Raw genomic sequence first — 13,059 nt, 5'->3', positions numbered from 1 at the left:
ATCTGGGGTGTATTTGGAGTGTGTGTTTAGGGCACATTTGGGGTGTATTTGGGGTGTGTGATGAGGGCACATTTGGGGTGTATTTGTAGTGTGTGTTTAGAGCACATTTGGGCTGTATTTGGGGTGTGTGATTAGAGCACATTTGAAGTGTATTTGGGATGTGTGATTAGGGCACATTTGGGGTGTATTTGGAGTGTGTGTTTAGGGCACATTTGGGGTGTGTGATGAGGGCACATTTGGGGTGTATTTGGAGTGTGTGTTTGGGGCATATTTGGGGTGTATTTGGGGTGTGTGATGAGGGCACATCTGGGGTGTATTTGGAGTGTGTGTTGATATGACTGATTTCTGATTGGGACTCTAAAACAAAGTTAATACTGCAGCTGCAGGAACAGATTCACAGGACTCAATCACTGTGTTTAAAATGTCCGTTCAGTGAAAAATTTATTATTACATGTTATTTTATACATAGATAAGAAAGGGGTGGTGTGAGATGTTATTAAAAAGTAACAAATAGCAATATGTTATTAAAAGCTAACAAATAGAAATATATTATTAAAAACTAGCGAATAGAACAATTGCAAAAGTTAAACCTTGAAAAGGGAGGGGGGAGTAGAGAGCGTTTAGTAGGAGAAGTGTCTGTGTGTTAGGTGAAGGTTACAGAACACATTTCAACAGTGAGAACAAAATGGATTCTCTTGTGCTTAAATGAACAGTACAATGAATGTCCATGTCATTTCCCCCCTTTTGTTTATTTGACACCATTCTTCTCCGCGTTACGTTCAGCCGATTGCTGGTAACTCCTGTTACATTGGCGCAGAGAGACGGCGTCCTGTTCAGCTCTCTCCTAGCTTTCTCACAATAATGGGTTCATCAGGGCTGGTGGTACATTTGTTGGTACAGCGGGTAGTCACACAGAGGCATAGCCTGATGAGGAAGTAAATAACAAACATGAGAAATAGAAACATCACAATGTAAGCTCCTAGTTTCTGTAACCATGTTGCTATGCCATATAAAAAATCACCAAAACCTCCTAAACCCTGAAAGGGGTTCCATCCATCTTTAGCAATATCTCTGGCCTTATTCTGTAGTTCTCTTATCTTAGCAAGATGCCCTTTAATAATGTCCTCATTATCAGAAATGTATATACAACAGTCAGTGTGAAATATCTTACACATCCCACCTTGAGCTGCAGTGAGATAATTTAGCGTTAATCTGTGCTCTAATACTACTTTTTTTAAGCTGAGCCATTTCTTCATTTAATAAACCTATATCAGTGGTAGTAAGGTTAATAATCTCATCTACAATTCTAGTGTAATTATTTAGTCTTTTCATTGCTTCAATTCCCCATCCTGTCCAGGAAGGGAACCATGACCATGTCATGTCACCTTCAGTGAACAGCTCTCTTTTGAACACTAAAGGGTATTCTGGACTTTGATCTGGTCGCACTGTATCTTTGCGAACAGCCAAAGCAGGTACTAACTTCCCAATATAACATGTACCTGTGACATTAGTAGGAAGCCAAGCGTAAGCTTTATTTCCACATATATAATATAACCCTCTACGTATGGACGGTATGCCTGCTCCTAAAAAACTGGAAGCAATAACATGGAATCTCAGGAAACCGATATTTTCACATATTGGAAACTGTAAGCAATTTGTACTATAAAGGGTTCTATTTAGTTCTGGATCTGGGATATAATAATATTGACCATAGTCTCCTCCATAAACTGTAATTTTTGCTCCGCTGCAATCTGAATTGCCCAACCGTGTACATTTAGTGTTAAACGGGCATGTGATGTTTAAACAAATCTGTGGAGTGTTTATCTGTTTCGAAACCATCAAAGTTACTGATCTGTGCTCATTGGCTGTGGAGACTATGTATGAGCCATTTATTCTGGTCCTGTTTAGATCAGTGAAATTGAGAGGCATTGCTATCATGGGTATTGTTCCTGTTTGGGGATGTAAGTGAGAACACACCCAGCAGTTACTAGCGTTGCTATGGGTTGCATACAATTTTAACATTTGGATGAAAGGGTTATTTTTCCATGTCTCAGTTCTCACAAACAACAAAAAGAAAAGAAACATTATCATCTTTTTTTCAAAGGATATCATCACTTCAGGATTTTCTTGCAGTGACTGGCGTGAATCCAGGTGGGTTTTCCTTCCAACTTGACAGCAGAACCGGTTGTCAAAAGCACCAAATGTGGTCCGTCAAATTTTGGTTCTAGTGGCTTTCTGACGTGTCGCTTGACCACCACCCAGTCACCTGGTTGGATTCTGTGAATACCTGAAACAGAATCTGGGTCGGGGATAGATTTATAAACACCTTCATGTATTTTATTCAATGTTCTTTGCAAAATCTGAACATATTCTAACAGATTAGAGTGAGAAGCCTGCAACTGTTGGGGAAAATATAGCCCTGTTTTGGGTGGCCCTCCAAATAAAATCTCATAGGGGGACAGCCCATGTGGTTGTTTAGGGGTAGTTCTTACAGAATATAGGGCTAATGGCAAAGCTTCCACCCATCCTTTTCCTGTATCTGCTTTAATTTTTGCACATCTGTTTTTCAAAATTCCATTAAGTCTCTCAACTTTACCACTACTTTGTGGATGATAAGGTGTATGGAAAGCTTGCTGTATGTGAAGTGCTTCCATTACCTCTTTCATTACTTCCCCAGTAAAATGGGTTCCTCTGTCACTCTCAATAGTTTCAGGAACTCCATATCTACAAACTATTTCATTCAAAATTTTCTTTGCTGTTGTTTTTGCATTTGCTTTGGCTACTGGCCAGCTCTCGGGCCAACCTGAAAACATGTCAACACACACTAAAGCAAACTCATAGGTGCCTATTCTGGGCATTTGAATGTAGTCTATTTGAATTCTTTGGAAAGGGAAATCTGGCTTTGGAGAATGCCTTTGGGGAACATGAACAGGCCTCCCTGCATTGTACAGAGCACAAGTGAGACATGAAGCACAAAACCTGGCTGCAAATGCACTAAATCCAGGTGCTATCCAATAGCAGTCAGTAAGTGCCACCATCGCGCCCTTAGCAAGATGACTGACGCCATGTGCCAGCTGTGCTAAAACTGGGTACAAACTCCTGGGTAGACACCACCTGTTGTCAGCGCTCCACAGGCCCTGCTGATTTTGGGTAGCATTACATTTGATCCACTTATCCTTCTCTTCATCAGGGGCCTGGTTCTGCAACTGAATTAGAGTTTCTACATCCCACTGCTCTTGATGAGGGGAATCTGTCCCCGCTACCTGGGCGACCCCTATAGTGGGTGTGACTCCAAATGCCATAAGGGCAGCATCCTTTGCCGCTTGGTCCGCTAAAGCATTTCCTCTGGCTGTCATGTCACTTCCCCTTGCATGCCCTTTTACCTTCAAGATGGCAACTTCTGCTGGTTTCTGAAAGGCCTCAAATAGCCGCTCTATGAGTTTTGCATGTCTCACTGGCTTCCCTGCACTAGTCAGAAAGTGCCGTGCTTTCCAGATAGGCCCAAAATCGTGGGCTATTCCAAATGCATATCTGCTGTCAGTGTAAACATTTCCCCTTTGATTCTCTAGGAGATGACATGCTTTGACTACAGCATACAACTCCGCTTCCTGTGCTGACATCTGGGGTTTCAATGCTTCCTGATGTAAAATGGTGTCTGTAGTGGTTACAGCAAACCCTGTGTGTGACTGACCATCGTCAGTGTAAAATCTGGAACCATCTACAAATAAGTGTGTGTCACAATCTGATAAGGGCTCATCTTTTGCTGGTGTGACAGAGGCCCTTTAAGAGCCATACAATCATGAGAAAAACTCTCAGGTTCTACATCAGTACCATTTGTTGCATCTTCCTCATCAATTATAGGAAGAAGAGTAGCCGAATTTAAAGTAACACATCGTTTGATTGTTAAATTCGATGGAGCAAAAAGAGCAGACTGGTACTTGTCAAATCTACTGGCAGACACATGTCTAGTATTTACTTGATTCATGATTTCCTGTACTGCATGTGGCACATACAGGATCAGAGCAGAATCTAGTACAAGCTCCGTTACTTTGTCTAGCAGCAAAATGCAGGCTGCTATGGCTCGCATACAACTGGGGGAGCCTTTGATGACAGGGTCTAATGAGGCTGATACATACATCACAGGCCTCTGTTTGTCTCCATGTAGCTGGGTGAGTACACCTGCAGCAAATCCATTGACTTCATGACAGAACAACGAGAAAGTCTTAGTATAGTCAGGAAGTCCAATGGCGGGAGCTTCAGACAAAATTTTAATAAGCTCCTTCATCTGCAATTCATTGTCCCATGTGAGTTTGAAAGGGTTTCTAGTGGTAGCCTCATATAGAGGAGCCATAAGTTCTGATGCATTTGGAATCCAGTCCCTACAATATCCCACTAACCCCAGGAAGGCACGTAGTTGCCGGGCATTTCTTGGCTTCTCAAAGTTTTGTAGAGTTTTAACTCGATCTGGGGTTAGGTGACGGATTCCATGTGAAATGCAGTGACCCAGGAAGATCACTTTCTCTTGGCAGTATTGTAGCTTATCTTTGCTAACTTTGTTGTTACTGTTATAGAGAAACAGGAGAAGGCTTACTGTTTCTCTGCTACAAATGTCCTTTGTATCAGAACAAATAAGCAAATCGTCTATGTACTGAAGCAAAACTGTGTTTGGGTGTGAGGGGGACCATTGGTCCAATACTTGCTTTAACGCAGTATTATATTCAGAGGGGCTACTCACACAGCCTTGGGGCAATCTTGTCCATGCTAACTTTTGGGCATCATGGGTAAATGAAAAAAGGTGCCAGCAATCTGGGTGCAGGGGCACCGAAAAGAAAGCATTTGCAAGATCAATCACTGTAAAGCAGGTGCTGGAGGCAGGTATTCCACTTAGTAAAGTGCGGGGGTTGGGCACGATCGGGGTATCTGCCTCTATTATATTGTTAATGGCTCTCAAATCATGCACCATGCGATATGTCACCTGCCCACCCTTCTTGTCTGGCTTCTTTGCAATTGGGAACAGGGGTGTATTGACCTGGGACTTAATTGGTACAACAACCCCTGCTGCTTTCAGTTGAGTGATTTGATCCTTTATCCCCTCAGTCTGAGCAATACTCAGTGGGTACTGTTTAATCTGTGGGAGATGGGCTCCTGGTTTAATTTTTATCATGACTGGGGTGCAATCCAGCAGACCTACATCATATTTGCTGGTGGCCCATAATTCAGTGGGAATCACTTTCAATTCTGGTGGAAATGGCAGAGTGGAGTCTTGGATTAAAAATACTCCACAGGCAGAATTTAAAACTTCTCCTGATAGACTACTGACCACTTGGACTCCTGTAGGAGTGTAGTCTATGTTTGCTAAAATTTGGTTCAAAATGTCAGCTCCCAAAAGATTGGTAGGAACTGTGTCTGAAACTAACACTTTAGTGACAATTTCTGTTTGCTGTCCTAGCCTGAGTTTAAGTGGCTTGGACTCAACCAAATCAGTAGAGGTCCCGGTTAGGCCAACACCAGAGATAACATTTGTAGATAATAATCCTGGAGGTAAGTCCTCTAGATTAAAAACACTTCGGCTTGCACCAGTATCAATTAAACAGGTTAATTCTGTTTCTCCTCCAGGATAGGGGAGTTCTTGTAAAAATACTTTTACTCTGGCCTCGGGACCATTGTCTCCCCTATTTAACATGATTGATACTGGCATGCCATTTTCCTATGTCTGATCCACTGCTTTTGGCAGAGAACTGGGATCAACATGAGGTGCCTCTAAGCTCTTTTCTCGTCTACGGTCAGGAAGATGGCAGAATTTGGCTATGTGTCCTTCCCCATCACAATTGTAGCATATAATTGGTCCCCGATTGCCATGATTTCTGAAATTGCCTTTGCCTCTTCCTCTTCCTTTTCCTCTCTGCTTCCCCATGTACATTACCTTGGGTTTGCTGTCTTTTTGGTTAATCCTGTTTTCTATGGACAACAGGATAGGCAGGACGTCTCGAATAGACATATTGCCTGCCTCAGGCCTTGCTGTGAACAACTTTTCTTTCAACTGGGGTATTAAACCATCAAGAAACCTTTGTTTCACCAGTTGTGTAGATGGACTTGCAGTCTCTCCCGCCTTCTCTTCCTCTATTTTAATGCCTGCTTCCTCAGCCATCTCACTTAACCGCCTCCAATAAGCCCCTGCTGCTTCCTCTTTCCCTTGCTTAGCATTCATAAATTCAGCATGTCTGGTTTGTCCATATATTTGGGGCAATTTTTCCTTCAATTTCTCACAAACCTCCCGTCCACTAACCATCTTACCTAGATTTTTGACGTCTACACCACATTCTTTAAGTATATAGCCAGACATGTTGCTTCCCACTGCTTTAATAAGAAGCTGATGAATGTCAGTAGCAGAAGCCTCATACGCTTCCTGTGCAGCACTAAGTTTGTTTGCAAACCCTATTGGATTCTTTCTAGGATCTCCCAATCCCTCTAATATGGCTCTCATATCTTGGGGACTAAAAGGTACATGCCATTTAATTTGAGACTTACTGTCAACAGCATCACCTTCAAAAACTAATTGGGTTCTGACAGGATAAACTGCAACAGATTTCTCTATGCCAGGGGCAGAAGGGCTGGCATCTCCCTTCCTTCTCTCTTCATCTTGCTGCCACAATTTGGAAATTATGGTTTGCTCTGGAAGTTCAGACTCTATCTCTCTTTCTCTGGCCAAAGCCTTAAGTTCAGAGAGATCTAGGTTTGCATATGTGCCTTTTGATTTATGCCAATCATCAGTTTCTAGGATACGAGCCAAATCCCTCTTTGTAGGTTGATATGGGGCTGTTAAACCTCTGCTCTCTACTATATTGCATAGCTCATCTTTTGTGTGTTCCATGTAATCTAATTCTTTTGCTTTTGTGCCTGGACCCCTTAAAGCCAAACTGACAGCCACATAAGGTGGGGGGTCCTCCTCTACAGAGTCTTCTGGCCAAACGTAGTAAATTTGGGCAGTACTTTTATTAAATATCTCTGTCAAGCCAGTTTGATTTGCTACTTTAGCTTCTGTCTCCCATGTGCAAGCTATTCTCCACGTTCCTTCACTGCACAGTAGTGGGCCATAATCGTGCAGAAAAGTTTGCCATACTTTTAAATCAAAAGTCCCTTCAGATTTTAAAGGTTTAGCTGTTCCCTTTGTCCATTCTACCCATTTATCTAGGGGCTCAGTATAGGCAGAACCGTACCTTCGGTTCATATATTCTCTAGCGCTCATCTTGCGCTGGGCATTTTCTGAAGGCCTCTCTCCCTTCATTCCCTTAATTAATTTAATGCCCATAATGACTGGCCAGTCTTCTCTCTTCTCTACTTGTGCCTATACCCTCTTGCCTCTAAAACAAATAGTACAGCAAATCTGCAGATTTACAAGAATAGTCTCCACTTATCTACGTGGATAGAAGGGGTTTATGACAATAGACAAAACACTCATTAAGAGACCCTCCTCGTCTCTTCTCTTCTCTGTGAGTTTTATCTGACCCTACCTTGCGCCTCTGACCCAGGTCGCCCACAAGGAGTCAACGCAGGGAACTGCAGAGGATTTTCCCTATCCACACACAGTCCAACCCGTGAAGGGGGACACAAACACATTCACACACACACACACGTTACCCAACCAGAAAGGTCCGAGAGTGGTCTGGTTTCCTTGAGAACCGACAGTTAGGATACATAGGAAAAGGCAGAAATATAGCAAGCTTAAGGGCAGCTTACCTAGCCGGCATTTGAGGTCTGCGTTTCCCGATGATCCCGATCGAAGCGCGGTTCCTTCTGGAGACTCTGCCAAACTCCTGGCTGGCTCGCCAAGACTGATATGACTGATTTCTGATTGGGACTCTAAAACAAAGTTAATACTGCAGCTGCAGGAACAGATTCACAGGACTCAATCACTGTGTTTAAAATGTCCGTTCAGTGAAAAATGTATTATTACATGTTATTTTATACATAGATAAGAAAGGGGTGGTGTGAGATGTTATTAAAAAGTAACAAATAGCAATATGTTATTAAAAGCTAACAAATAGAAATATATTATTAAAAACTAGCGAATAGAACAATTGCAAAAGTTAAACCTTGAAAAGGGAGGGGGGAGTAGAGAGCGTTTAGTAGGAGAAGTGTCTGTGTGTTAGGTGAAGGTTACAGAACACATTTCAACAGTGAGAACAAAATGGATTCTCTTGTGCTTAAATGAACAGTACAATGAATGTCCATGTCAGTGTTTGGGGCATCATTTGGGGTGTATTTGGGGTGTGTGATGAGGGCACATTTGGGGTGTATTTGTAGTGTGTGTTTAGAGCACATTTGGGCTGTATTTGGGGTGTGTGATTAGAGCACATTTGAAGTGTATTTGGGATGTGTGATTAGGGCACATTTGGGGTGTATTTGGAGTGTGTGTTTAGGGCACATTTGGGGTGTATTTGGGGTGTGTGATTAGAGCACATTTGAAGTGTATTTGGGATGTGTGATTAGAGCACATTTGGGGTGTATTTTCGGTGTTATTAGGGCACATTTTAGGTGTGTGTTTAGGGCACATTTGGGGTGTTGTGGGGAATCACATTAACTGGGTTTTCCACATTTCAGTGTCTACGTGCATTGGTCCAATGGCACAAGATGTGGACAGTGTGGTTCTGGCTTTGAGAGCTCTGCTGTGTGATGAGTTGTTCCGACTCGACCCCAATGTACCCCCTATCTACTTCAATGAGGAGGTAAGGAGGCCTAATCTACAGGTGGGTTGTATTGCATTAGCTTTTTTGACTAATCAGCAGAGAGTGACAATGGGTCTTATATCTGTCCATGGATTAGGAGGGTGATGGTGCCGAGGATTGACTTTTCTCTGTATTCTCTGACCAGTACATTGACCACACTTTGCCTTTTGTAGAAGTTTTCCAGTAATAAGCCTCTCCGTATCGGATATTATGAGGAAGATGGATTCTTTCAGCCAAACCCCAGTATGAGGCGCATTCTGCTGGAGACAAAGAAGCTTCTAGAGGAGGCCGGACACACGGTGAGTGGTCAGACTTTGGGTTTGTGGGGTCATGTATGGTAGAAGCCACCACCATATGGTGGTTCATATGTTATATTCTTGTGAGGGGTATCAGTGGGAGGTAAAAGTAACACATTGAGCGCTGAGCTGATGTTATACAGAGTCCACACAACATAAAGACACAGCGATGCAAAGATACCAACATAATACTTGTATTGTCTCCTCAGCTGATCCCCTTCAGAGTGCCACGAGTGCACGATATGTTGGACTTGTATATGAAGGTTTTGCTCGGAGATGGAGGCAGAACGCTGGCAGATAAATTGTAGGTTCTAAGTATTATATGGTGCCATAACTCATAGCAACCAATCAGAAGTCCTCTGCTGCTAATCTGACTGTGCTGGAAGGAATGGGAGGTTGTGGAGTTGTGTTGTAAAGGGACATTTGATAGAATTTGTATTGTTATTGGCTACTGCGAGGTTGTGCAACATTTCTATAGATCTTTATATGTCTTCTCTGTATTAACTCACTGCTGGGATTGCAGTTAAGCTGATGGATGGTTTCTGCTGTTCCTAAATTGGTCCTGCATTGTGCTCATACACCGACCACTTGAATACACCGAATCCTGCCATTCTAGTGTATGACTTGTATTGTGGTGGGTGGGTTGGATGTTGTGTTGGATGTTGTGGTGGGTGGTTTGGATGTTGTGGTGGGTGGGTTGGATGTTGGGTTGAGGGTCCTGGTTTGTGGGTTGGATGTTGGGTTTTGTGGTGGCTGGGTGGCTGGGTTGGATGTTGTGTTGGGTTTTGTGGTGGGTGGGTTGGATGTTGTGTTGGGTTTTGTGGTGGCTAGGTTGGATGTTGGATAGGTTGGATGTTGTGTTGGGTATTGTGGTGGGTAGGTTGGATGTTGTGTTGGGTTTTGTGGTGGGTGGGTTGGATGTTGTGTTGGATTTTGTTGTGATGGGTGGGTTGGATGTTGGGTTGAGTGTCGTGGTGGATGGGTTGGATGTTGGGTCGAGTTTTATGGTGGCTGGGTTGGATGTTGTGTTGGGTTTTGTGGTGGGTGGGTTGGATGTTGTATTGGATGTTGTGGTGGATGGGTTTGTATGTTGGGTTGAGTGTCGTGGTGGGTGGGTTAGATGTTGGGTCGGGTTTTGTGGTGGCTGGGTTGGATGTTGTGTTGGGTTTTGTGGTGGGTAGGTTGGATGTTGGGTAGGTTGGATGTTGTGTTGGGTTTTGTGGTGGGTAGTTTGGATGTAGTATTGGGTTTTATTGTGGGTAGGCTTGGTGTTAGGTATTGTGGTGGATAGGTTGGATGTTGTGTTGAGTTTTGTGATGGCTATGTTGGATGTTGGGTAGGTTGGCTGTTGTGTTGGGTATTATAACGAAACGTCCCACACTCGTCTTGAGTGCTTTTGTCATATACCGCTTCCTCACAGTCTCAATATAGATAACAGATTTTATAGCCGAATATTGTAAGAACCAGATGAGACTAGCTCAGTTACAAAGCTGGACATGAACTGTTTATTTTGAGATCTCACACATATATATACACCAGAATGACAATACAAACTGTAACCAGAAACCTAATTAACATGAGCTAATTAACTAATCATTTAGACAGCCTAGGTGACTCAGAGGCATGACCTTTCACGACAGACTTGTCCTCTTTAAGCTCATGAACACAATTAAATTTATCATAAATATAAACGCAAGACACCTTTACACAATAGCAGAAGCTAATTACAATTAATGATACAAACAGTGATCTCCCCCCTCTATAGTTGGAGAAGACTGTCCGGCTCCTACACAGTTCTAAAGGCCTGTGATCAGCTCTTTCAATTACCATGTTGAGTTAAGAATCAAAGAAACCAGGAATAGTCTTTATATATATCCTGTAGGATATTGTGGATAAATATTACTGTTACATTTAAGTAACCACCTTCTCATTGTCCATTAAACAGCTGTCCATCATTTTTCTCAGTCACCCTATGCCCCTAATGGACACAGGGTAACTTAGACATAGGAGGTACATGGGGAGCTGAAACAAGGATTTCCCAACCTCTCCAAGATATTTTGGGTTCTTTGCCCCCCCTGCCCAAAGTGACTCCCGTCACAAGTATTATTATGGGTAGGTTGGATGTTGTGTTGGGTATTGTGGTGGGTAGGTTGGATGTTGTGTTGGGTTTTGTGGTGGGTAGGTTGGATGTTGTGTTGGGTTTTGTGGTGGGTGGGTTGGATGTTGTGTTGGGTTTTGTGGTTGGAAGGTTGGATGTTGTGTTGGGTTTTATGGTGGGTAGGTTGGGTGTTAGGTATTCTGGTGGGTAGGTTGGATGTTGGGTTCGGTATTGTGGTGAGTGGGTTGGATGTTGTGTTGTATGGATTGGATGTTGTTTTGGGTTTTGCGGTGTGTAGGTTGGGTTTTGTGGTGGGTAGGTTGGATGCTGTGGTGGGTGGGATGTTGTGGGTAGCTTAGATGTTGTGTTGAATATTGAGGTGGGTAGGTTGGATGTTTTGTGGTGGGTAGGTTGGATGTTGTGTTTGGTTTTGTGGCAGGTAGGCCAGATGTTGTGTTGGGTATTGAGGTGGGTAGGTCGGATGCTTTGTGGTGGGTGGGTGGGTTGGATGTTGTGTTGGGGATTGCAGTGGGTATTGTGGTGGGTAGGTTGGATATTTTGGTGGGTGAGTTGGATGTTGTGTCGGGGATTGTGGTTGGTATTGTGGTGGGTAGGTTGGATGTTTTGGTGGGTAGGATGTTGTGTTGAGGATTGTGGTGGGTAGGTTGGTTATTGTGTTGGATGCTGTGGTGGGTAGGTTTGATATTTTGCAGTGTTCTGGGTATAGGGGTGGGTAGGCTGTCTCTCACTGGGTCTGGTAAACTCACGTTAAATTGGTTAGTTTCTGTGGTAGGTCACAAACTCACTTTTTGTCCATTTTTTCCTCCCGCCAGTAAAGACGACATTTTGGACCCACATCTACGGGTCATGTTTCTTCTATGCAAGATTCCTAAAGCAGTGAAGAAGAGCCTGTCATTCATTCTTCATCCAATAGTAAGCATCCATACACTTACAGACATCAGATCTGCAGCGGGCACGCTGTGTATGTTTTTCTGTTGGTGGTTCCTTCAGTACTTTTAGGATAGATTATTTTGGCCCTCGCGCTGGCAATTTTACTTATTCAGGACACTAAACTTCTGCTAAACCAAGTACAGGGTGACCCCCAATCTGCAATACTTTGTTCTCTCCTTCTACCCCCGGCTGCCATGGCAGAGAAGACTTCATGTCTAAGCTCGGCTCCTGGTACCATATAGCTTCATCCACATTTCTCCGAAGAGCCGCAGCCAGTGAGAGTCTTACCTGCCCTGGCACACGTCTGGGGAAATGTGGGAACTGTAATTGGAGGAACCATTCATACATGGGGCTGTGACAAGTCCTACAGATAGAAGTAAAAAATACAGGAGAAGGTAGAAGGGTCGGCATAGTCAGTCATTACAATGATTAGCTAAAAATATCAAAACGTTTTCCAAACGTGTCACTTCTTCTTCAGCCACATTACAGATTCCACTCAACAATCTTCCATTCATTTTCCAGTTTCCGCGAATCTCCAGGGTGGTACTTGCTGCTGCTGGTGCCAGGTGAGCCGCCAAAACCATCTCCTTTGTACTGAATGTCTCTAACATATACCGCAGTGCTGTACAGAGATCACTGAGCAAGTCACATTAGTCTCTGTAGCAGAGGAGCTTACACTCTAATGTCCCCTCCCCCACAGTCACATCAGTCTTTGTACCAGAGGAGCTTACACTCTAATGTCCCCTCCCCCACAGTCACACACTATTATTATTATCATTATACATTTATATAGCTCTGACATATACCGCAGTGCTGTACAGAGATCACTGAGCCAGTCACATCAGTCTCTGTACCAGAGGAGCTTACACTCTAATGTCCCCTCCCCCACAGTCACACACTATTATGGTCTCCTGTGTTGGTGATTTATAGATTTGTCCTTTCTCAGGTCTGTACAGGAACATTGGATGCATCAGACAGCAGTGGAGGT

General features: G+C 43.4%; 1 protein-coding gene across 1 annotated transcript in view; it reads left to right on the top strand.

Annotated features, from left to right (window-relative positions):
• LOC141103884 (vitamin D3 hydroxylase-associated protein-like) overlaps positions 1-13,059 on the top strand; it is a 49,099-nt gene that overhangs the window by 21,369 nt on the left and 14,671 nt on the right. The window contains exons 7-12 of the mRNA XM_073593944.1: positions 8,602-8,726; positions 8,900-9,025; positions 9,232-9,326; positions 11,954-12,053; positions 12,594-12,637; positions 13,018-13,057. Coding sequence (XP_073450045.1) covers positions 8,602-8,726; positions 8,900-9,025; positions 9,232-9,326; positions 11,954-12,053; positions 12,594-12,637; positions 13,018-13,057 — 530 coding nt within the window. The remainder of the gene's footprint in view (positions 1-8,601; positions 8,727-8,899; positions 9,026-9,231; positions 9,327-11,953; positions 12,054-12,593; positions 12,638-13,017; positions 13,058-13,059) is intronic.

The sequence above is a fragment of the Aquarana catesbeiana genome, linkage group LG07 (genome assembly GCF_042186555.1).
Source record: "Aquarana catesbeiana isolate 2022-GZ linkage group LG07, ASM4218655v1, whole genome shotgun sequence".
NCBI lineage: Eukaryota > Metazoa > Chordata > Amphibia > Anura > Ranidae > Aquarana > Aquarana catesbeiana.
Note: the sequence above shows the minus strand (reverse complement) of the source record. Positions and strands in the feature narration are given on the sequence as shown.